Source organism: Mchenga conophoros, linkage group LG15, assembly GCF_057382185.1.
Source record: "Mchenga conophoros isolate Kocher_MC1m ecotype Shallow Benthic linkage group LG15, M_conophoros_male_GT1.1, whole genome shotgun sequence".
Taxonomy (NCBI): Eukaryota; Metazoa; Chordata; class Actinopteri; order Cichliformes; family Cichlidae; genus Mchenga; species Mchenga conophoros.
Genome location: NC_140540.1, coordinates 17,505,491 through 17,530,940, shown reverse-complemented (window position 1 = coordinate 17,530,940; position 25,450 = coordinate 17,505,491). Strand labels below are relative to the sequence as shown.

Below are 25,450 nucleotides of genomic sequence, written 5' to 3'. Positions count from 1 at the left end.
CATCTGAAATTTGTGACACAAAGGGCCAGATTTACTATGCAAGGCTTATTACCATGATAGTGCAATTGCAAAAACGTAATGATGGGAAGGAAAAGTTCTGAGGCTAATCTGCTTACAAGCCACCGATTTATAAACAAGAATGCAGTCAGTCTATTCATGGGCCAAGAACAGACAGACCTGATGAGGGAGCATGAGCGAGTGACTAATGTGCTAACAAAAGTACTGCATAAACACAGACACCCGTTCCTCTCTTAAAAAAAAGAAATAAATAAATAAGACAAACTGAACGTCTTTCATATAAGGGCGAAATCTTCTGCCAGAAATTACTGCCGCCTGCGTTTGGTCCTGAGGTCTGAGACTCAGGTGGCGCACAGGATTCATCAAGAGGAGGGCTGCGTCATGATCCTGTTCTACTGTATAAAAATGTAATCTGCGTAACGGCCGATCTGCTGTTATAACAATGAACACAGACTATTTATTAGGTACACATTGATAGTACCAAGGTGGACCCTCCTTTGCCAACAGATTTTGTTCCATATTGACTTGATGGCATCAGCTACACGCCCGTGATATGAATCTCAAATTCTCGGTTCCGGATTAGATTGAGACCTGATAACATTAGAGGTCATTTCAGTACATTAGACTCACTGTTACATTCAAGAAATCAGCTCAAAATGATGTTGAGACATGGCATGATGTGCTGTTAGATAGCAGCCATTAGAAGACGAGTACACTGTGGTCAGTGACACATTGGGGGGGGGCAGACATGGTTAACACTAATACTCTGGCATGCTGTGGTGTTCAAATTAGTTGGTTTAAGGGGCCCAAAGTGTGTTAACAAAATATCTCCCACACTATTAAGCCATCAACATCGGGCTGACCCACTGATATGAGACAGGGTGGATACTTTCACATTGTTTATGCTAAATTCTGACCAGTATCGAAATATTGCAGCAGAAATTGTCTTGACCCTGTCTGCTGAGTCATTGCCGTGTGATTGGCAAATTAGATATGTGTTCATGTGGCTTAATGCACATCGCTTTTATTTTCTGCATGCGGTGTGACACTGTAGATAATTACTATAGTCAATATTACATATCGTAACATTTAGACATTAATCAAACAAACTAACACACTTTAATATATTAATACTTCAATATGGTGTGTAGGAGTATATAGGAGTCTAAAAAAAGTGTACACTGTTGATAAAAGACAAACAGATGTCTGTATAATATATTGATCTCTATGTAGAAACGTGACCAAGCTTAAAGCACTGAAAACTGCTCCACTCCCTCTAAAACAAGATGCATCTATGTGTCTTCTATTGGGATTATTAGTTAATCCATTTCATGTGGGACCCAGAGTTCCAGGAGAAATTCTGGCACTGCACTCCGAGCTCTGAGGCATCCACCTGTGCAAGATACGCACCCAGTCTCTCCCACTCTCCCATTCTCATTTCAAATAAATGAACAGTCCTTGCGGCAACTATCACAACCACATCAAGTTCAAAATAAGATGTGCTTTTTTCTACGTTGGCATGCATGCATGCAATAACGCAAGCCACAGAAACACCTGTGTCCACATCTTTGACTTGCAAAGGTGACTCTGCGCCTCTTTAGTAAAAGCACGACAGTAGCTTCTTAAAGCCAAAGGAGGTTTTTGTGATGACGCAGATTGTAGGTAAATCTGGCCCTAACAGTTTTCTGAGGACAGAGGTCAGCAAGACCGAACAGTACAAAAAGATCTGTGAATGAGTATAACCAAAACTATGTGCAGCCGTGGACCCTTTAAATCATTCCCTTCCCTTTTCAGGAGTCATACGTGTGGAAGATGTACCAGGAGAGATGCTGGGACTTCTTCCCCACTGGAGACTGCTTCCGTAAGCAATATGAGGACCAGCTGGGTTAGAGCGGGTCGCCTCGTCTGCTGCTCTGAACCCCAATCTCCACTTTGCTTCTACCTGGAAAAAAGACATTGAACTTGACTTCACCCTGTTACCAGAACACACACCGTCATAGTGTCGAAAAATGTAAAGAGGAAAAAAAAATCTGAATTCTGACACAAACGCAAAACATAACGACTCTAAAATTTACAACTGACGATTGGACATTTCGGGTTTGCGTGTTCTTCGTTGTTACTGAAATAGTCTCCTGCCACTACGCCTCTTTTATGCAAATAATTCTTTTAATTCTGATTCACATTGCCTTTTTTCACTTGCTTAACCCCAACCTGCTGCACAATTTGTTGTTTGTAGACATCTGATAATTGTGAAGGGTTACAGCATGACAACTGAATGTCGGAATATGCACAATTTCTAGATTAGCGCCAGGATGTTACGGTCACTTCCTACCCAAACCACAAGTGAATGGATGTGTGCTGCTAGTAATGATCTAGTTAACATCCAAAGAGTGAGACCTGATTTGCCTTTCAAAGCTGGTTCAAACCTGTCTGATGACATGAAGATGGTTCTTCCAGGACCAGAGACAACTCTCACTTTAGGTGTTTATCAAGTGCCGATGTGCCTTATGGAAAAAAAAAAAACTATGCAAAAGAGAAAAAATATCATTTTTGCCCCTCCTAACACAAGCAGTGCTCTGTTCTGGATTAGCTATAAGCAAATTTAGGTAAAGCTAGTTTTGGGCTTTTACATTTAAAAAAAAGAAAAAAAAGAAAAAGAAATATTTGTTGTATAATATCTAGATGATCCTTGTGTAAATGTTGCTTAGTTTGGTTTTGTTCCTGAACTGTGGTGTCCTGCCCACCTGCACTTGTTTCTACAGTAGAGGAACCCCACAACAAACGGACAATTAAACAGCAAAACTTGGGTTGAGAATTTATTGACGACAAACTGGTTACCCGCTCTTGTCTGGCCATTTATATGTATGTAGTAGCTTTGGTAAACTGCACTTCTTTTTTGATGAGGGGAAGAAAATGAATAAAGTAAGTGACGCAGTGAACCAAACGTGTCGTCTGTGACCTCTTTCACTACCCGTCTGTCACCAATCCTCTGAAGCAAAACACTCCAGAGTCAAAACTTTCACAGGGAACAGAGAATTCTCTCTGAAACAGGGTGTGCTCCAGGAACGTTTTGACATACACTCACAAATGTTCGAGATGTACTGTCCCAACCTTTACACCTCCAAAACAAAACATATTGCCTCTCTTACAGCACGGGGGGGGGGGGGCAGGTCCGTGTGAAACGAGGAAGCATCAAACTTTAGCATCATAAACTTCCAGGTGGACGTAATTTTTCAAAGGATGGAAGTTGAAGCGATTGAACTGCCATGACCAAGTTCCCTGAGGGTCAGGAGATCATGCTGTCGAGCCAGTCCTCCAGGTCTTCCTCAGTCATTTCCTGTTTGCTGGGCGCAGACTGTGGAGGTGCGATGTCTTTGTCCTTCATCACCTCCATCATCTTCTCTTCTATTGGCTTTGCTGTCACGTCTTTCACTTCCTCACATTCTGCAGGTTAATAACATGATGGGAGACATATTTTTAGTCTTTCCTCTGAACTTGCCTTCTGCTAAGTAATTTTAACTTTATTATCTGTGCTTTGATTACACCACATGTGAATATTGCAATCATGCAAAGCATAAAATCATCCAGCGTCTCTAAAACTCAGTAACATTATTATATTTAAAATACTAAGTGTTAAAAAAATTAATACTTCTGTGGTATGAATCTCTGTTTCAGAGTTATGAGCCGGTAAGTGTTCAGTGCAACTGAAAAATTTGCTTTCAAGAAAATGTCTTAATTTGCTGCTTAATAAATATCCAGCTATTACTGCAAATAGCTGGATATTTTTCAATATGTAAAGAACAACCTGCTTAGTCTTCAATTTTTTTTGCGTTAACATTAGGCTTTAAACATTGCCCAAAGTAACTTGTCAGCACAAAAGGTGGAAGTTAACATCCTTGGTAGCTTATCTTATCTCTCTAGTAGTTAATCTAACACCACGTGTGTGGGGGGGAAAAAAAAAATCCTAAAATTGTAGGTTTTTTTGTTTTGTTTTGTTTTTTGTTAAAAATAAATACTTAAAAAAATAAATAAATGTATTTACATGCTTAGGTCCACGTTGCCTGACCGCCTGGCAGGGTAAAGATAATAAGCGATCAGTTTTTTACGGCTGAGGGGTAAAAACTAATTAAAATAAAAATATGTAGGAAAGATCCTTAGTGTTAGTATTTTTTTTTTTAGTTGGGTACAATTTTATTACATCTTGCCTAATGAGCCATTGATGGCTGTTTATTGAGACTCTGGATGTCGGTGAGTCAAATGCTTTCAAAAAGCAGTTTTTCTTGTAATACCTGTACTGATTTTTCCAAATGTTGCCTACAACACATGACCGTCATACAATAATAACTAAAAACGCTAAAATGAGCCCAATAATCTAAACTAAAACCAAACAATTTCAACAATAAAAAAAACGAAAAAATCCACTCTGCAAATTAGCTGAAACTAAACTGAATTTAAAAAAAAAAACAAAAACTAGTCAATCCAAAATAATAAAAAATAATAATAACTCTATTAAGATCTATAGCTATCGAATCTTTAGGTCCCAAAGTTTCACAATGGCCACTTTTAAGGTTAAACTGCTAGCATGCCATGTTTTGTTTACTCTTTCCAGTTAAAAGATTATGATCTCACACAACTGTCAAAAAGATATATGTTGTGCATGACAAAGTAAATATACAGTATAATATTATTAATGAATTTCTTTCTTTACACTAAGCTAACTGAAGCTTACTATTCTCCACACAGACAAGACAAGACGAGAGCGACATTAATCTTCTACATTTCCCCCAGGCTATCACACATCGCTCAACGTGCAGGGACAGACTATCATTAAATATACTTGCCCTTCTCTTTAACAGCGCTCTCCATTTCTGCACCGCTGACAGGCTCGTTTCCTACATCACCTGACACTGGTTTCTGTAAGTTGAGCAGGTTGTCCAGCTCTTCATCAGCATCATCCACCAGAGTCTCAGTAGCAGCAGCTGAGGAAGAAAGCTGTGAGCCTGAGCCCCCCACTGGGTTTGCATCCACGGGGACTTTCTGGCTGATGCTGAGGCTTTTTGAAGCTGTGGATGGAGGTGTGAATTTGGACATTTTTGGCACTTCCTGTTTAGGTGCTAGAGTCATACTGGGCAGCTCTACTGGTGCTGAGACCTGAAACATCAGGTAAAGTAAAAAAAAAAAAAACAGCTCTTGTCATGCATGTCTCTGAGAAAAACACAAAGATACAGAAGCCATATTTTCTTTTTTCTCAGAAGGTAATCAACACAGTGTATTAATCTACTGGGTGAAAATAACCAGACATGTATCAATAAATACAAAAAGGTCAGTCTATTGTTTTATTTTTATATATACTTAATTTAACCTGACATGCCTCCATGCCATATCTTGCAACCCTAAATCCCAAAAAGTTGGGATGCTGTGTAAAATGTAATACATGAATGCAATGATTTGCAAATAAAATCTTTTGTTCACAGAAAACAGAAAACCTAATTCCTCCATATAAACATATTTGTGGTTAAAGTTTACCTCCCGAACAACACCCAACCACAGTGTGCTGGGCATCAGCTAACACTTGCCTGAATCAACTCGGGCTCCAGGTCGAGTTTCTGATGCAAAGGCACTTCTTGAAGAATCTGGGTAAGAGCTGGGAGGTCCAAAACAATCCCTGCCATCTGGAGAACAAATGAGAACACAGACTGCAAACAAATGTTTGTATCTACAGAGTTTAGGTGAGTGAGAGCACTATCAGATTCAAAGTCTTCATAATAAATGGATGAACTTTTGTCCAACATTAAGCACATGAACACTGTACTACAACAACAGTATGAATCTGATATCTTAATCGGAATATTCTTTATAACTGTAACTGCTGTGTATTTTAAAGACTTAAAACTCCATAAATCAATTTTAAAAAGGAGCGGTGGTGATATAATTTTACCTGACTGATATCAAGCTGGTCCATCTCCCATTCTTTTTCTTCTGCAAACCGGAAATGCGTGAACGAATCCCCTGTGAGAAAACGATGCACAGAAACAAAACGTTTTGGCGTTATGACCGCAGCAGTGTAATCCCCAAACTATCTGTTAAAGCTAAAACTCACAGACACATTCACTTTAGTATTTTTTTCACACAAACACAGCTCCTGCCTCTGCAGAGCTTGTACAAACCAACAGAGTGGCCTTCATGTCCACAATGTCTACGATGTTTTTCTCTGGAAGGCAAAAGCTTTGTGTAAACTCTTGATCAGTTTGAGCTAGAGATGGACCGATCCGATATTACGTATCGGTATCGGTCCGATACTGACCTAAATTACTGGATCGGATATCGGAGAAAAATAAAAAATGTAATCCGATCCATTAAATATCACGAAAGCACCTCACAAAACTTGCAACACGCCGTAACTCGCCTCAGAACGTCGGAGCAGTATGCATCACGTGATAGAGCAGCTGTGGCATGCGGGACCTGTCGGTGGTCTGGATAGCATTTGGAGCTTCGCTAGCAACCTGGCATTTCATCTCCGACAAAGTTATCCCCGAGAGAAGTAAAGCAAGTGTGTAAGTCCATCTCTGAATGTTTGTAAAGCATTCCCACGTTAAGCTTAACGAGCGACTGCCTCTCGCTCTCCGGCTGCTACTTCAATCGTGAAACTGCTAATGATCAGCTGATCGGCTTTTCTGTCATGAGTCTCTCTTGTTTGTTTTTGGTCCACTTTGCGCCAGAAAGAGCAAACCAGCGGCTGAACAACAGCAGCACGTTTAAGCTTGATAAGCTGTTGTTAGAATTTATTTAATATTACTTTCTACACCAGGATCTTTTTCTACTTAGCTGACGCTGGTAACTGTGCAGGGGCGGATCTAGCAAAGTTTAGCCAGGGGGGCCGATAGGGCATTAACTGGGAAAAGGGGGCACAAAGACATACTTTTCTTTCTTATTCTCATTTAAAATGTCTAGCTTTTAATAAATAATTATCTGACACCCAAAGTTTTAATTTGATGTAAAATGAATAGAAGTCAATTACTGTATATAGTGACTATTAAGTCTAATATATATACCCTAGTAAGCTATAGTACATTTTCCTTTGGGAAGGTACCATCTGTGCAGTCTGCAATTTTGTTGAAGAAAGATGTTGAATCTATTTAATATTTCTTGAAAAATAATTGATTTCTGTGCATTTTTTTTCACACTGCATCAAATTAAGGTTGATTACATTGATTAAGCATCATGAGGTGGAGCGTGAGGGGTGGTTCCCTATTTTTTATTTATTTATTTTTGTTGTTGCTGGGAGTTGGAACCCTATTAGTTAGGTTGCTTAATATTTATGCTAAGTACTCTTTAAAATACCAGAATAGGGAGGATGGTGTAGGTCTAAGTTTATTAGATTGATCAGTATTGCTGAACTATGAAATATTTTTTTTGTATACAGGTATAACAGAATAGCTTTAGTGTAGTTGTTGTTTTAAACTTGAGTATGAACTTGCAGACTTGCAAAATGCAGCAAGATATTTTAAAAAACAGTTTTGTTGATTAAAAAACACTATATCGGATTCATATCGGTATCGGCAGATATCCAAATTTATGACATCGGTATCGGTATCGGACATAAAAAAGTGGTATCGTGCCATCTCTAGTTTGAGCGTTACAGCAGAGCTAGTCTGCTTTCGCAGCATTACCGGTCTGAGGGCTCTTGTCACTACAAAGACACTGAGGATGTATTATTAATAAGCGCACAGCAGCGGTGCCACACACTCAGCAGACAGATGAACAAATGAGAAAACCGTCAAGATGAAACTTGTTGTTTGAGTGTAGCACAGCGCGCGAGGAGCACCTGAGTCAAAAAACAGCATCCAGAACAACAAGGCCACATGTCAGATGTGAAGCACCACTCTTACAGCTCCTCATTTTTGCATGTGGTTATTTCCACAATGTTCTAGGAGGATGTCATTTTGCTGGAAAAACAGGTCGCTTGTAGAAATTTTTACACTACAAAATGGAAGTCTTTCTTTATTCTAACTGAAATCTAAATATTCTTAAATCCCACAACATTTTCATCCTTCCTTTGTGAAGTAAAGAATGTGGGGATAACCTAAAAGGAACAGCTCATCTGAGATAACGCAACACTTAGCAGAACTAGGACACATCAATTAATCAATGAAAAAAAAGTGCTAAAACCATCAAAAAATAAAGTTAAACTAGACTTCTTTATACCCTCTGGAGTTTTTGTTTTAACTTTATTCCACTTAAAGGAAAATTCAAGGTTAGACACCTGCTAGAGATTTTAGTGTTAAAAATGATAGAGAGAGGTCTTGGAGAGAGTTCTGTCTGATTTATTATACACATTATTATTCAGAGAAGATATTAGGGACAGGATGAATGCTGAGGGGAGTGTGGTATAACAGAACACTTTATATTTTTTGTCTTTTTACCCTTTTAAGTTTACATACTGGCTAAAAAAATGAACTGGATGACAGATTAAAATATGCTTGGTTGCTAGCAAAAAAAGGTTTCATGCAAAAGTAGCACAACTGGCAGGCTCCTGTGTACGCAACTGTTTTTTACCTGTAAATGTCCATTTAAAAGCATTGCAACCAGGATACAATCAGCCAACTTAGCATAAACAGTAAAAGGAGGAAAAGGAAGCAGTTAACCTGGCAGCAACTTGTTGCTAACTAACATGTTACAGCTACAAAAACAGAGCACCCCTGCAGACAGGCATGCTTCAAGCCCCTCCCACCACTAGCAGCTGAACACATGAACAGCAGCACAACAAGCTTGGCAAAACATCTTAAAGCCTGAAACCCAGGGCTTCATAAAATAAAAATAAAAATATTTCTGAGGTCATTAAAGCTCTATTTCAACAACAAAAGTATTTCAGTATTAAACAATCATAAATGTTGTACACCCTTAACATTAGCTGTTTAATTATTAGCAATTACCCATATTTTCCATCTGTTAAATAATGATTAAGGTTTTGTATTTTCTTATTTATTTCTATTTTTATTTCTTTATTTTGAAATTTCAATTTCAGTAAGTTGCAGTAAGTATGTTTGCTTCTTTTAGTTTAGTTTTTATTCTTTGAAAATGTTTAGTTTTAGTTTAGTTTTTTGTGCATAAGTATCATTTTATGGGCACTGGGCTCCGTCACTGGAGACAAGATTTAAGAAATCAGTATAGGTATTACAATAAAAACAGACCTTTTTGAAAGCAGTTGCCATGCAGCCTTGTAGAAAAACTAAGGATATAAATTATTTGTATTTTGCTTTGTTTTTTACACCTATGTCTAATTAAGAAGTAAAAAGCATTTGAGAACAGCTCTTAAGAGTGGGGTCTGTCTTGCATTATGGCCACTGTGGTGCTTGTAGTTGGACCTTTTCTTTACAATATTTTTTCTGTGTAGTTATGAAATAGTAAATCTTAATTTTGTAAATCATTTGAAATCATTGACAGATAAATCAAGCAACCCTGGGATCCAGGAAGTTTTCAGCAACTTCTAAAAAAATTTAAAAAATTATATACATATCATCAATAATCATCAGTTGACCACAAAAGTATGATATTGAAAATGAATCAGGTGATACTGGCCTCAAGTACACAGACTGTGGTCAGTCTGCCACACACAGATGGACAGTCAGTGGGAGATCTGACAGAAGAGCTGCAGTCAGATGCAGCTTCGCACTTTGTTATTCTGCCCTCTGCATATTGTATTATGGACACTCTGCCTTCAGGTGTGACCATTAGCACCATCTGCAGTTGTCAGTGATTTGTCGTTCAAGAAGCAAAAGGAGGTCAAGAAGGAGAAAATGCAGGAGGGCTTTTTATCTTCAGGCTGAGTCCCTGCTGTCAAACAGGGTGAATAAAGATGAGTTATGAAAAGGAGCATTACCGAGGTTACAATGACAGTGACGGAGATGGATTAAAAGAAAGGAATGGGAATGTCAGCTTTATGTGACGGCCGTTTGAGAGTACCTTTATGTTGAGACAAAGATTTTCCCCTTCACTGGGAAACTGTGAGAAAATAAGACCGGGATTTGGTAGACGAGAAATCGAACCACATCGCTGCTGGCATCTTAAACAGATCAATGATCATTTGCTAAAAATATTCTGCTAAATCAGAGGGAACCATTGCTCAGTGATAAGATCAAGAAACAGCTGCCAGAATTGAATCACCAAGCTGTGAGCTGAAACTCAAACTAGCTTTGCTAAACTACCTATTAATTACATCATTTATATTTTTTTTAAAGTACTCTTCACCTAACTACACAGGTCTACTGACCCTTTAAAATAAAGCTATGTCGCCATGCCATTGAAGAACTTTGTTTTATGTGTCTTCTACCTTTGAGTCTCTGTGCCACCACAACTGATCTGGTATTAAGTAATCAGCTTTAATTTATGAGATTTAAAAAAATGTTTTAACTGCTAAGGAATTATAGCAATTTATATTTAATCAGTTATTCACCAGCAAGGCCACCATGAGGCAATGGTATCTCTGATGTTAGAATGTACCAAATTGCATAAATAAATCCTTTATGAGCTACATTTCAGACATATGTGTGGATTATTTTTAACTAGAAGTGTTCTTCTGCTGTTTTTATTTCCAATTATTTAATTTTTTCCTAATTTTTTCCTATCATTTTTTCATCACGGTTTTTAGGGCTGATGCCAGTAAAATTTAAGGAGCCAGTATCATTTAAGTGTGTGTGTGTGTGTGTGTGTGTGTGTGTGTGTGTGTGTGTGTGTGTGTGTGTGTGTTATATATATACATATAAGCTTGTAATCTTAGTTGGAAATATCCATCCCCACCATGTGCTCAGCTGTGATGATATTCTGCTAAATGCACCATAGAAATGGCTGCTGCTCCCTGAGTTCTGATCTGCTGAACGTTTCTACCTGTTAAAAGGGAGCTCTACCTTTCCACTTTTGCCAAGTGCAGCTCATTGGGTTTCTCTATATTATTGTGGAGACCCCACCATACCTTCAGGTGGCTGTTGCATAAACTAAACTTAGGTGAACTGAAAAGCTAAATTTGTACTAAAACATAAAACTGTCCCTGGTTAGCACTCTCCCTCCTTTTCTGTTTCCTACTCCTCTCTGTTTAACATCCCGTTCACTCAGTCTCCTTCAGTCCAACACAGAGATCTGCTGACATTGGTAAGCTGCCTCCCTCCTACAGCTCAAAGCCCAGTGTCCTCCTGATCTGTGTCCATGGAAATATCATTGCATGTAATTCAGAGGCACTGATACAACCATGGCAACTGCTGCCAGCAGGGATGAGAGAAACTTCTGTCAAACCTCCATAAGACACAAAAAGAGAGGAGGAGGACATATAAGCGAGACAACGAAGAGAATGAAAAAGGCTGACTTTTCCTTTCTGCTCAACTTCAGTACCCTGATGCTGTTTTCAGAGTCGATTCTAACATCTACAGGGAATGTGCCGCCTCAGATGTGTCACCCAGCAGTGTGAAAAACATGGCTGGTATTTTACTAAATACTGGTACTATGATTTAGTTCACATATAACAATAATATCTGGGCTTCATTTGAAAATGTTTAGCTGTACTAAAGCTGCCACAGTGAGCTTAATTATTGATTAGTCAATTAATTATTTTGCCTTTTTAGTATTTTCAGAAGTGAAAATCCACAAATAGGAAACATTTAGTCAGTTTTGCTTGAAAACATGCTTTAAAGGCTTAACTAAGTTCAAATAATCAATAGTAAAAAATGCATTTAATTAACTGTTTCTCAAACTCAGTGCTGTAAACGGTTTGAGTTTTGACGTTTTCAGAGAGGAAAAGGACCTTTCAGGTTCCAGACGGAGAAAGTATTTCTGATCAACCAAACTTCATGAAGCTTTTTTTTTAATTTAATTTTCTTTTCAGATTAAACAACTAAAGTAATATACCAAACCTATATGTTGCTGTTCACTCTAAAAGCTACTTACAGAGATGCACTGATTACAATTTTGTAGGCCAGTTTCCTTTTTTCCCCTGCCTGTAACTGACAGCATATACAAACAAAAATAAACTTTTTCCTAAATTTAAAATGTTATTTTCATATTAAAATATATTATTAAACTTTACTTTCTCCCAAATTGCAATAAGTTAGATCATTTACCAGTATGTTTATATGTCTACCTTTTTTTTTCTTTTTACACTCTAAATAAATAAATGATTTTCCTCATAATAGTTTTGTTTGCTGATACCGAGGCTACCGGTTGGTCGCTAGCTCTGAGCGCTGGCTTGATTTAGCATTAGCTACTTTTCGTTTGTTATGTTTTATAAATGCCCATGTGAGGTTTTTTTTTTTTGTTTGTTTTTTTTACTTACAGCATTAAGGATTTTAAAAACTTAATTTAGGCAAAATGAATTAGCTTTAATGTAACACTTTTCTATCAGATTTCTGCTTTCTTCTAATCTGTAAAGTAGATTCATTTATGAAAGTAGAGGTGTGGTAATTGTCCGTCCTCTAAAGCAAACCCAGTAAATTTATATAAATGTGATTGTTATTTTTGATTGTGTAACACTTTTATTTATTTATGTATTTACAGTTATTCTTTCAAAAAATTGATAACTACTATTATTACGGTATGAAAACTGTTAATACTTCTGTTGAACTGTGGTAGGACTTACCGGTACGTGTGATCACTTACGTGATTTGGAGGTCTACGGTTACATTAAAAAATAATAATAATAATAATTTAAGTATAGCCATGTGATTGTTGGGAACCAAGAGTAAATATTAAATGAGCTGCAGGACATTTTTAGTCAGCTTCAATGTTTTGTTTTTCCAGATATGTTTTACTGTGTTATATTTAATCGGTGAAAGATAAATTTAACTTTGGAACCTTTTCATCATACTGTGTGGAAATTCTGTTAAATGCCATGAACCTAACCCATGCCAGCACATATACCCTCACTATACACAAATGATAAAAGATCAATTCAAAGTTCAAATGATTGTCTAAGTGTGTAAGTCTGGCCAGTAAACCTCGGTGAGTTATTCTCAGAGAATAAACACTGCTTCACTCATGCCGTGTGCTAAGTGGCTTAACTGGCATTGTGTAACTTTTTGTATAATGTGGTATCCTGTCTCTTGACATCTTGCTGGCTGAACCCCATTTTAACAAATGAGGTTTTCTGCTCGCAACCGCAGCTTTGCTGAGCTATCTATGGCCCACTCTCATCTTTTATATCTGGGATGTGTTGTTCGCTGTCGTTGGCTTAGCTCCTGCCTTTCTGTTCCACTCTGCTCTTTTCCTGCTCTACTCAACGCCACTCTGCTTTCACCTCGCCGCTATTCATCTTCACCCATCTCCTGACATGTGCTCAGTGTGACAGTCGAGCTTTGGTAAAGTCATGATAAAGACAGGCTACGCTGGTTCTCTGTCACCTGGTTATAAGCACAATGAGGAATTGAAGAAATTTGTATAAACTGTAACAAGACTGCAGCTTTTCTAACCTAAAAGTCACATCAGAGAGTGGTGTTTTAGGACTTTGAAATGTATTTCTTTATTCATTTAGTTTGTAGCTTCTCCAATCTGTTTCTTTATTCTCTTTTATATGATTTTATATTAAGTGTATTCTTGATACACACAGCCTAAGCAAAACAAACTATTTGAAGGCATTTCCATGATCCCCGTTAAACTGGAACTGAACTCTTAACATGTTTTTTTTATGTTCAAGGTTACTGTGGTTGGTTTTGTGATGCATATTATTCACATTTTTAATGTGATCCAAGATTGGGTACCACAAGAAGAAGTGCGAAAGGAACTGACTTGAAAGATATTTTCATGCCGAAACCTGTACAGATCCTCTGTAGCTGGTTACCAAGTACTTGCTACTAATATCACAGATACAGACAATCATCAAACTAGGCATAGGATGTACTTCCTGAGGCAGCTGAAGAAATTCAACCTGCCAACACGGACGATGATGCAGTTCTACACTGCAATCATCGAGTCCATCCTCACCTCCTCCATCACCGTGTGGTACGCTGGAGCCACTATCAGGGACAAACAGAGACTGCAGCGTGTTGTGCGCTCTGCTGAGAAGGTGATTGGCTGCAGACTCCCATCTCTGCAGGACCTGTACACCTCCAGGACACTGGTGCGTGCCGCTCGGATCTCAGCTGACCCTTCTCACCCTGGACACAGTCTGTTTGACCTGCTCCCCTCAGGCAGGAGGCTCCGGTCCATTCGCACCAGAACCTCTCGCCACAAGAACAGTTTCTTCCCGTCTGCTGTTGAACACATGAACAATAACCGTATGACTGTTCCCACCACTAACACATGACCCTACGCTGTGTTCACTGCATCATTCCATGTTTGGCACTGATCACCACCTGCACTCATGTATATATCTATCTACTTAGCACTTTTAATTCTTATTCTTATTTTTATTTTCATGTCTATTTAAGCGTTATATGACAGTATATTTGCACTAAGCACCGCAGCAATTTCCTAATGTTGTAAACCTGCTCAACATTTGGCAATAAAACCCATTCTGATTCTGATTCTAAAACGTGGTCTAGCATTAAGGGATAATCAGTATCCCTTCTACCCGTTGACAGCCCACAAATGTCCTGGCTTGTATTGATTTCTGTGGGGCCCTCCAGATGTTACCTCATCTGCCTAAGCAAGCCAAGGTATCCTACCAGATGACACGCAAAACACTCACACCCTTGTTAACAGGACCACACCTTATGTATATAGTCCTCTTCACCAACCAAAATCGGCTCACTGTATAAAACTGCGGTCCCACCTTAACCTTGATTACTCTTCTTTGCTGGAGCAGTGACTGGCTGAACAGAAACAGGAGGGATATGTAAGGAGATGCAATACCACTGTTCAGTCTCCACTAACACTTGCAGTGAAATGTTGACATTTTATGTGACTGGAAGAGGAATACACACATTCCCTGCTCGCCCTTCTGCCTCCATTTGCTACGAGAGTAATGTAGTGTGATCAGTGAATGATTACTTCTCTTTTAAACTGGCTGTCGTGGCAGATCCTCACTTGATAAGAGAGGAGATAAAGCAAGGCAACTCATAAAAAACTTAAGAGCAACTGAGTGTTGTTATTATTATAACAGTGACAAATCCCATGTGATATGTCTTTGACAGTGCTAAGGGAGACAGACAGAATGGGAAATCTAAGTAAAGAAATAAGAGAAGAGGGCTGAAGGAAGAGGAAAAAATGACATCTAAAAGGGTGAAAAATGAGATGCACAGATTACAGAAAATGTGCAGGAAATACCGTTTAGAGAAACTCCAATTTGCGATGTGTGAAGCTGATTGTCTTTCTGAGAGCCCCAGCACCTCCAGCATGCTCCCTGTCACGCCTTTTTAACCAAACCAATTAGCCCAACATGACATGGCGCTGAAACCCAACTACGCGTCGATAAATCACTGTCTGCGCTAATTGCAATTAAAATCCCGAGCAAACCAGGCGAGACAATAAAGAGGGCCGAAGCTATTTACTCTTAACTTTTAATGGTTATTGTGCGAGGCTGTGTTTATGTCAAAGTCATATCAGAAGAGCTCCAATCCACTCGAGGCTTCGTTCTCATTAGGAATGTATTTTCTTTGGCTTGTTTGGAGGTAAGAGGCTCAAGCTCGAGCACTTCTCTGCAAAACTCATCAATCACATTTAGCATTTGATGTGAATCTAGTTTAATTATTCCATCACTTTCTTTCATGGACGTTATTAGGTAACAGTAAGTGCTGTTTTTTTCATATTTTTATAAAATGTGGATGCAGTTGGAGAACACACAGGATTGTTCTCCTGTAGGACATTTCAGTCTCATAACCACTCTATACATTCACATGCTTACAAGACGTTGTAGCTGTATTTGAGGAGATTGAGTATGTTTTATAATCTGTAAAGAAAATCTCCTTTTTAGGACAGACGGATCATTTCAGTAACTCTAATGTAGCACTTTTGTCCTTCATGCGCTTTGGGAAATTGGTGAAGTTGTGCTAAAAACAAGGGAAAAAAGTATACTCTGATAAAACATCCACTTAGCAATACATTATCTTCCATGAAGGTCATAATGTTCAGTGGCAGGTATTTTGTCCACAGATATCGGTGAGGGTAGGCTTACTGCATAATGCAACATGACAAATTATATCCTGCCACAGAGGTGAATCATTACTTCTGTAGCAGAAGTGGGGAAAAAACATCATGTCACAATATCGTGATAGTTGCCCATGGTAACAGTGGTATCTAAGGTTTGGCACAATGTTAAAATTTTCATTCCAACACCTGTACACTGCCAAAACTGGCAAGCAAAACAATCAGGAAGGCAAACCAAACAAACGAGGGGGAAAGTGTGGCGGAATCAGAGAATAATAAAATGCAGTAGGTAGCTCACGACAAATGTGTTGGACACAGGAGTGGAAACTTCTACATGTTCTATTGCACAACTCTCAACTCAAACTCAAACAAGGAATGAGTCCCTAGTTTGTACCTCCATTAGCAGTGGTGCTGAATTAGGCCCCAGTTGAGCAAGCTTAGAGACTGGTCGGTGACAATCTGCCAACCACCAGTCACAAGAGTAAAATGTGAATTCCCCTAAAGGTTGGCAAATGGTTGATGAAGTGCCACTCTTTCACTTGTACCTACTCAGCTCTACTCTATTGATGGCTTTGATCATTTTCCATTACAATTGAGGACCACCTCAGTGTGCTTAGGGTCATTATAGCAACATGGCCGAAAGTCGCATGATGTCATTTGGATGCGACACATGCCACAACAATGGATGACATCAAGGTGATGGTATGGTGATCATTGAACCGGTGTTGTTTGTTTGCAGCCATTTGCCTCATTTGATTTCTGTGAAGGAGACGTTCTCATGACTCATTGAGCAATGCCATGGACCGACCAATCTGTGGCATGCAGTCTGTAAATGTCCCATTTTCAGATTGGCACAGAAGGTCCTAAAAAAATTAAATAAGCACTTGGTACCAGGTATTATCACCTAATGGAAACCTCTAAAAATTGAGTTGAGTTATGTAGGTACCAGTGAAAAAGGTGAAATCTGATTGAAGAACTTTCACCCTGAAAGTAAAAATTTCGCCCTACCGCTGCAGCCAACACGTTTCAAAATCCATAACTTCAACTTCGATACTGCTTGGGGAATAGCTGGGGGCAACAATACACTTGAACCGAAGGGCAAACATCAATAGTCAATATGTTTAGTTTAATCAATCAACCAAACATGCTGGTATCGTGAGTTAGATACCAAGATCTGCTAACTTAAGAAGAATACTGAACAAAGGCTGCAAATGTGTACTTATTCAGTTTGTTGGTGTTTAGGAGGGTTTTACATTTTATCAGTTTTTACTCAGCTTTAGTAATGTGACTAATGAGCTCTCTAATTTGCTTCCCCTCTGAGAGTTTGTTCTTTTTAACCACAACTTAATTAACTTCCATTCACTTTTTTCATTCTTGATAAAAAAGCACCATGCATCATGTCTTTGGTAGCTGTGATTCTGGTAAATCAAACTGGCCGGGGAATGTCTTTAGAGCCACCGGATGTGTTAAAAATGGTAGTATTGTCTTGCAAAACAAAGCAATACAAAATGTTCCTGCAACAAGGTATTTCGTTCTACTTATACACTAATCCCACTCAGCTGGGTGCACTGCTAGAACTGATTTCAAATTGGTTCAAAATGTATAAAAGAGCCACAGAGCCTCACCAAGACCAATAATAAAAAAAAAAAAGCTGTGCAAGAAATTGGCCGGTTATCATAAACAAGCAAATGATTTATCAGGTTCATCAGATAATATTTTAGATGTCTCAATCTGCTGTCAATAAGAATCTTAAAAAAAAAAATCGCAGGAAATTAAATAAAATGAACAAAAACCTGAGAAAGAGATCTGTAAGTACGACAAACTGATACGTCTTTTTGTTTAGTTCAGTTCTAAAATATTAAGCTTTTCCTCACAGGCACGGCATCACTGGCATTTCTTTATATATATATATATATATATATATATATATTAGGGGTGCAACGATACACAAAATTCACGGTTCGGTTCGATACTTTGGTGTCACGGTTCGATATTTTTTCGATACAAAAAAAATGTTCATGCCTTCTTAATTTGTCATTTATTAAAATTATAAATATATATTTTAACTCAAAAGTACAGTTTTTAAATTTAACCCTAACCCTTGTGCGTGTTTTTTATTTTGACAGCGAATGCGCACCTGCGGACCACTTATGTGCAGCCCTGGTTATTTAGCTCGTCATATTGCAGCCACAGAAATTCTTTTGTCCATGAAACCATAAAGCTGCACTCTCTTTTTGCCTTATAGTCTGATTTGTCATAACTTCTCCGTTTTGTGGTAAGCTTTTCTTTGGCTGTCACTTCTTCACCCTGACCTGTCTTATTTGGCTCAGCAGAACTAAAATATATATCTGTCTGTGAAGGTTCTGTCACGGTCCTGGGTCGGGTCGACCCAGCATTTTGAGTTTCTTATGTTTTGGTTTAATTTTGCATCATGGATTAGTTATTCTCTGGTGATACTGTTTTGATTACAATTATATTCTGATTCTTTAGTTATCTGATGATGATGTTGATGACGATGATGATTATTTCTGGTTTAGGTTTGTTATCTTGCCCTTATTTTTGGTTTAGGTTGCCTATGCTTAGTCTTCTCTGCCCATATGTCCCTCTGTTTGTCCATGATGTCATTATGCCTGTTTACGAGTCTGTCTCTGTCTGGCGTGTGCTTCCTGTTCTATTTTGTAGGTCTGTGTCCTTTGTCAGTGCGTTCAGCTTTGTGCTCTCCCTGTCTCGTCAGTGTAATCAACATCAGCCGTGTCTCCCAGCTGTTTCCTCTTTGCTCCGTTCACCTCTTGTATTTAGTGTCTGTGTCTTCCCCTACTCGGTGTCGCATCGTTAACGTCTGTTCACCCTCGCTTCCTCTGTGTGCTCCGTTTGCCAGCCAGCCTTCCTGCCTACTTATTCCGTTCTTCCAGTTTAGTTAGTGTTTTTCTGTTCTGCTTCTTACCAGCAATAAAGCTGTGTGTTTTGAATTACTTCCGCCTCAGTGAGTCCTGCATTTTGGGTCCTCCCTTCCTGCCTGCCCACACTCAGACATGACAGGTTCTCAGTCATCCAGGTCATCGTAGTCAAATATATATCCTGCTGCTTTTACACACGCACTCACATAAGCTCAGCGATTCTCTGCGCGATCAACCTCTCACATGTTTAAGCTGCAGGAGATTTCACTTGTCATGTTTGCATAGTAAGCTAACGATTAATAAGACCATGTCAGAGGAATTGGTGCACAAATTATCATCACTCACAGATCAGTGCTGTCGCTCTCTATACACAGTTCGCGCGATTGCAAAGTGAACAAAAAACAAGCGCAAATTCAAACGCGATTTCAATATGTCACATATTGACAGTGGCTCACCGATGCCAATGACATAATTACCCAGCTACATTTCCGAAAGAATGCAAAACCATTGACATATATTTTTCCTTCCTACGATAGCCTGACGGGCAGGGAAGAGATAGATTTTGGTAGCCCGACTGGAAAAATCGGGATGTCGGCGATTTTGCGAACCCTGTATCTGATTGAGGAATCACTCATCTTTGGAAAAGAGTTTATTACAGAGAAATGGCTCTTTCCAAAATAAAAGCTATACTATACGCTTCTTCTGGGCTATATTCTCAGCAGCATATTAAACATATCAGGTCCCCATAAGAAGAATCATGTGCTAACGGCTGTCTAAATGACTCGGGTAAAGTTTGTAGCATGCGTGCTTGTTGTTTTTGTCTGCTTCCACTTGTCTTTGCACTAGGATGATGTCGGTGTAAATGTGCAGTCATATTTGTTGTGTTCCCACTAGTGCTGTCAGCGTAAATCTGGTTGAAATGACGTTAACGCCACAACACGGCAAATCTCCGTTAACGAGCTACCGCGGATCGCCCATGCATGGGGCTGGACGGCCAACACATTAACAAGCTAACTGCGCTAACACACTAGCTCCCACCCATGTAATTGAGCATTGCATGGCACATCCAACATACTGTTTTACTTTAGTCCATGACGCGCTTACCTTCAGGGTCATACCTCACATGAAAACCAAAATAGTTCCAAACGCCAAATCTGAATGAGGGTGGGGGAGGTTCAATTTGCCATGTTGCAAGGAGAGCTTAACTTCTGTCTCGCTAGCTTGCCCTGCGCTCAGTGAATCTGCTTTCGACTACTCCGCCTAGGCTGCACTGTGGAGCGCAGATCCACTGAGCGCTCAACACAGACAGCATCGTCAGAAGGAAAGTTGATAAAATAAATATAAAATTTATTTTGTATTGTTCGATAAATATGGGTACCGAACCGAAAGCACTGTATCGAACAGTTCAATATCGATACGAGTATTGTTGCACCCCTAATAAATATATATATATATATATATATATATATATATATATATATATATATATATATATATATATATAAATAAAAGAGTCTGAGGGTCAGAGAAGATAAGAAAAATACACCCACTAGCAGCTAAATAAAGACCCGTGGACTGCCTTAAATAAAGACTAAACTGCCAGAAAGCACAAATGTTTCAATCCTTTGAAGGCTTGAGCGGATGAAATGTGACAGCCGCCGCAGATCTTAAATCCAAACAAGATGTCCAGAGCAGCCACACCAGTTGATATATTTGCTTCAGAAATCCCAAGTTCGTCCTTTCTTGTAGTAAAGTCATCAGAACTGTCTGTGTGTGACTGAATCATGACGCTGCAGTCTCATTGACACAAAACACACGCCACCACCTGCACTCTGTAAAGATCCACTTAAACACAGAGTCGTTCATTGTAATGCACAAAGACACAAAGATTTCTGTTCACTGACAAAGCTGCTGCTGCAGTGAAAAGAGTTTTGGTGTGTTTTATGACGTTCCTTTTTTTTTTTTTATATCAGTAACAATTATGTTTTAAATCACTGGCATGTGTTGTCAGAGTATGTTTATCATTATTACTTAATTAGCTCCCTGATTTGCTTTCCTCTCTTATCTGCCATTTTTTGTGAGTTCCCTCTTTGTTACTGCATGTTGGTTAACTTTCACTCATTTGCTAAGCACCACCACAAGTAGGAAACAGTGACCCCAAGTCACTGTTTTAAATTTGCAGGGGGATCCATTCAGAGCGCCTGAGGCTTCAATAAAAATATTGATATTTGGGGTCAGAAGAAAACAACACAATATGCTGGGTATCAATATTTTGCCCAACTTCTATTCAGTGGTGCATCACTCTTCATTTCGTGTCAACAAGAATGTGTCTGCATTATTAGGTCAGGGTTCTGTTCCCTTGCGGACTTGCACAGAGGCAGCTGTGGACACCGTGGTGTAGGGCTGCGCAATGTGACCAAAATCTCATATCCCGATATAAGAATTCTATCGTCCTGATAACGATATAAATCACAAAAATGTAACATTTTCTGTAAATTCTGTGAATCTCGGGCAGCTCGTCTTGCGGGAAATGTTTCCAGCTGGGTGTAGTGTAACTGGAGTCCAGTGTTTTAACCGATGCATGAAACTATACATTTTTAGACATAAGTTGTAAAGGCCACCGTTTTCTTTGTATTTCTTTGTATCCACGGCGTGCTGCGGGGAAAAGCCTGTTCTAACGTTTGAGTCTAAGGTTTATTTTTTAGCACCTGGCGGCTCTTTTTTACTTCTCATCTGTAAATAATCTGCTCTTTCACGTGATTCAGTTTATTTTGAAAAGTCGCAACAGGATCTTGAGCTTTATTGTGAAAGGTTTGTTGCTAACGCCAACGCATAAAAACAGGTGCTTGTCCGTCCCTAGTGTGGTTATGTAAAATATAAGATAAAGACAGAACTTTAAGAAATTAATATAGGCACTACAGTGACATCAAAACGATGAAAAAATATTGCCATAAACAGTTTATTTTGCGACACCACGAAACAAACGATAGCATAAAATGAAACCATAGACGTTTTTATATCGTCATCCGATATATATCGTTATATCGAACAGCCCTACCGTGGTGCTTTTATTATACTAATTTTCAGTCTAGTGGGAATATCCAAGTCATGTATTTGTAGTTTAGTGTTCTCCTGTAGCGTAGTGTCTACACTTGGTCACACTAAGGCGAAAAAACGAAGATTACATTTTGTCAAAATTGTAATGATTCAGCAAATAATTCTACTAGCCAATCTATCTGTGGTCACACCTTGGTGCCTTTTTGTATATGTCTTTGGCAACACAGAGGGACCTAACATATGCATAAGCTATAGAGATTCACCTGCATGCACTCATCCAAAAAAAGCAAACAGGGTATAGTCAGACAGCAAAGACACACCCATAAGTAAAATGCTGCTTGGTTGAAAAGCTGCCTTGAACAGTGCGGCGACATGAGAACTTGCCACAAGCAAGGAGAAAAATCATCTATAACATTACAACAACAAAAAGTGCACAGAGAATGGCTTACAGTTCTCATTTCATTGGATAAAAGTTTGCACATAAAGACTTCTACCTTCATCTTCATTGCAGGAGCTAAGCTAAAGGGCCAACATTGCCAGCTGTTGAATGCCTCCTGAAGAAAACACTGTACAAGACTGCAGTGCTGGTTAAATACTTTGAAGCTTACCAGGGCAGCTTCTGGCTCTTAAATACATGATTACGTTAGCACAACTGGACTTTGCGACAATTTAGTTCTATTACTTCACCACTAAGGGATTCGACTTAAACAGCCATGTTTCCGGGTTAATCCATATTGAAACATTCAAAACATTGAGCCTGAATAATAATTTTGGCCTCAACCGCTTTATTCAGAAGTGATCAAATCAAAAACGTGGAGGAGATAAAGGCCTCTCGGATTACACATGCAGAGTGGTTTCATCATGGAAATCAAGACCTTGAGAGACCAGCTCTACAGGAAGGTAACATCACACGAGAAAAGCCTCACATTAACAAAAGTCACAGTCACTGCTAGACATCTTCCACTGAAGACCATTATAGGAAGATATCAATTAAGAGGTCAAAGTCTACTCAGTGCAGCGGTGAAAAACCATTTCATATTGATTATTTGTAGCTTGTCATGCATTAGTATAAATGCATTAGCTATTGACGTCTCTATCTACACACCCACATGGCACAATACGACCAGGTGGTCACAGAAAGGTAAGGAGGTCAGAATCAATTAATTAGTAGCCAAGTAAACAGCTTTTACATAAGACTTTATCTTTCTGTTGATTTATTACAAGAATAACCTGTGTAGTAAAAATATGTTTCATATATTAACCATACCATTTAACAACTACTACTCTCCATTAAAGAGCATCTTGTTCTTGTTACCTCCATTTCAGACTGAGATTCATATGCAAAGGTCAGCTCTTCAGGACTTCAGAGAAATGAGAGCAATAAGTTTTCCTTAGGGGGGTAGTATTTAGAAAGCTCATTTAAAATGACTCATCGCATAATTTTGTTTTATACATTATTCACTCTGGGGGAAGACTACATCTGAACTAAGCAGTTGTAGCTGATGTTTGCTTCCAGAGAACTGGTTGCACACAGATTGGTTTTTGCTTGAACAACAACCAATTTGACCGGTAACAAATGCAACAGTTGGTTGGCCACAGCTAATGAGCGGGTTGAGCTGACATTAAATGTAAAAATGCATAGCTTCCAAACAACCAGACATGTTTGGAAGCTATGCATCTAATGGAAAGCTTTATATGCCAAATATTATCACCGCCGCTCGTGTGTGGGAGGTGTGAAGCACATCAAGCAATTATCTTTAATTGAAACAGAATCGCACCATTAAATGACTAATTTGCTTTTTACTTTTTGAAACCACACTGGCTTTAAAATAACTAGCTTGATTTGGGGGAGTTAAAGGTTATTTTACAATGTTATTCTGCCACTCTTATATGTCATGTGAGGGCAAAAATCTATAGTCAACCTATAAATCAATATTTTGACAGCTTCAGATGCTGTCCACAGGTAACACGGTTGTCAATACATTAACTTACCGAGAAAGTAGAGAAGTTTTCTCTACAAGGACATGAGAAAGCTTCATACATGCAATACAGCCTTGATCTTTAAGCATTTCCCACAAAAGCTGCAAAGGTCCTACATAGTCAGATCAGCAATTAAACGTCCATGGTTGTTCAGTCAGCTGGATTGGGTTCTTGGGCTTTGTAATATACAGAGTAAACATTAGCAGCAAAGGATAACAATATTCTGGAGTTCAGTTTAAGTTATCTGCAAAGGCTTCCAGCAAGGTGGACTTTTTTTCTTGATTCGTTTACCTCAAGCACAATTAACTTAGTCTCAGTATAAATCACTGGCACACCGTGACTGGGCACAAATATAAAATGCACCACAAGCACTGAAAGAATGAACTGTTATCTAATCGTTGCATCGGCTTTTATCCTGTGGCATGAGAATGAGCCCAAAGTTGCTCCAAATGACAACCAAGAACCTTGTGGGAGTTTCAGTGCCGCTGATGCATGAAGTACTGTGTGAACAGGTGCAACAGAAAGACAGTTAGGCGAGTTGAGAGGTGCTACATAAGCCCTATACAGGTTACACAAGTCATTTCATCTTGAGGGAGCTCATCTCAAGTACAAAGTAAACATTAAACAAACTAAAGGGAACACACAATATACTTTTAAAAACCTGCTTTTGCTCCCTTTTTAAATTTTCTTTTTCACTTTTTTCCACAAATGTATATGATAATCTTCAAATACTGTAAGAAGCACAATTCATCAGTTATGGCTGATTAATTAGGCTTCTATTAGTCAAGCCTAAAATAACCATTGTCAAGTGTTGGTCCACAGTACCTTGACATAATTCTGGTGTCAAAGTGACCAATTGTCTAGGTGGAAGCCTACAATGTCTCCAATCAACAGATATTAGGCAATCATATATGTGTGCCTCATTACATGAAGAAACTGAGGAATCCATATGCGTGCATTTTCAATATCTGGGATAATCAATAGCAAGGCAGTGAATCGGTGGTTCAGAGGAACATGCATGATATAGACACATTAAAGGGAAAAAGCTTCAGCCCATTCTAGTCACACAGTTTAATCACAGAAGAATCAGCTGCTCAAGCAAGATGCGATTTGTGAAAAAGCTGGACATATGCGCTTTCAGTGAGTGGGTCTGGAGGCTGACTGGGGCAACAGGGTGATGAATAATAGGAAAAAAGGCCTCCATTTTCATAAAAGCATAATTCAGCAATCATTTTCAAAACTAATTCCTTTGTTTTTATTGTGAAAAAGATTCATCTATGCCAGCACGGGAATTTATTATGCACCAAGTGACTTCATTTTTTCCACAACTTGGATAAACATTACTGTATTAACTCTAGAGTTCGTAATGTCCTTTTTCAGTTAGTGTTTAATTAAGCAGCAGGGTTCCAACCAAGTTTCTGCAACTCTTCGTC

The 25,450-nt window shown here is 38.8% G+C and overlaps 2 protein-coding genes across 5 annotated transcripts in view; one reads left to right on the top strand and one right to left on the bottom strand.

The window, feature by feature from the left end:
• ryr3 (ryanodine receptor 3) overlaps positions 1-2,776 on the top strand; it is a 114,640-nt gene extending 111,864 nt beyond the window's left edge. For all 4 annotated transcript variants that reach the window (XM_085248289.1, XM_085248288.1, XM_085248287.1 and 1 more), the window contains one exon: positions 1,813-2,776. In XM_085248289.1, the coding sequence (XP_085104415.1) occupies positions 1,813-1,908 (96 nt within the window). In that variant the 3' untranslated portion in view covers positions 1,909-2,776. The remainder of the gene's footprint in view (positions 1-1,812) is intronic.
• Positions 2,777-2,821: 45 nt separating this feature from the next.
• The window catches only part of aven (apoptosis, caspase activation inhibitor), a 40,249-nt gene continuing 17,620 nt past the window's right edge, over positions 2,822-25,450 (bottom strand). Inside the window, exons 3-6 of the mRNA XM_085248292.1 lie at positions 5,957-6,027; positions 5,595-5,690; positions 4,860-5,169; positions 2,822-3,462 (exon numbers count right to left, since the gene is read on the bottom strand). Of these exons, the coding sequence (XP_085104418.1) occupies positions 3,305-3,462; positions 4,860-5,169; positions 5,595-5,690; positions 5,957-6,027 (635 nt within the window). The 3' untranslated portion in view covers positions 2,822-3,304. The remainder of the gene's footprint in view (positions 3,463-4,859; positions 5,170-5,594; positions 5,691-5,956; positions 6,028-25,450) is intronic.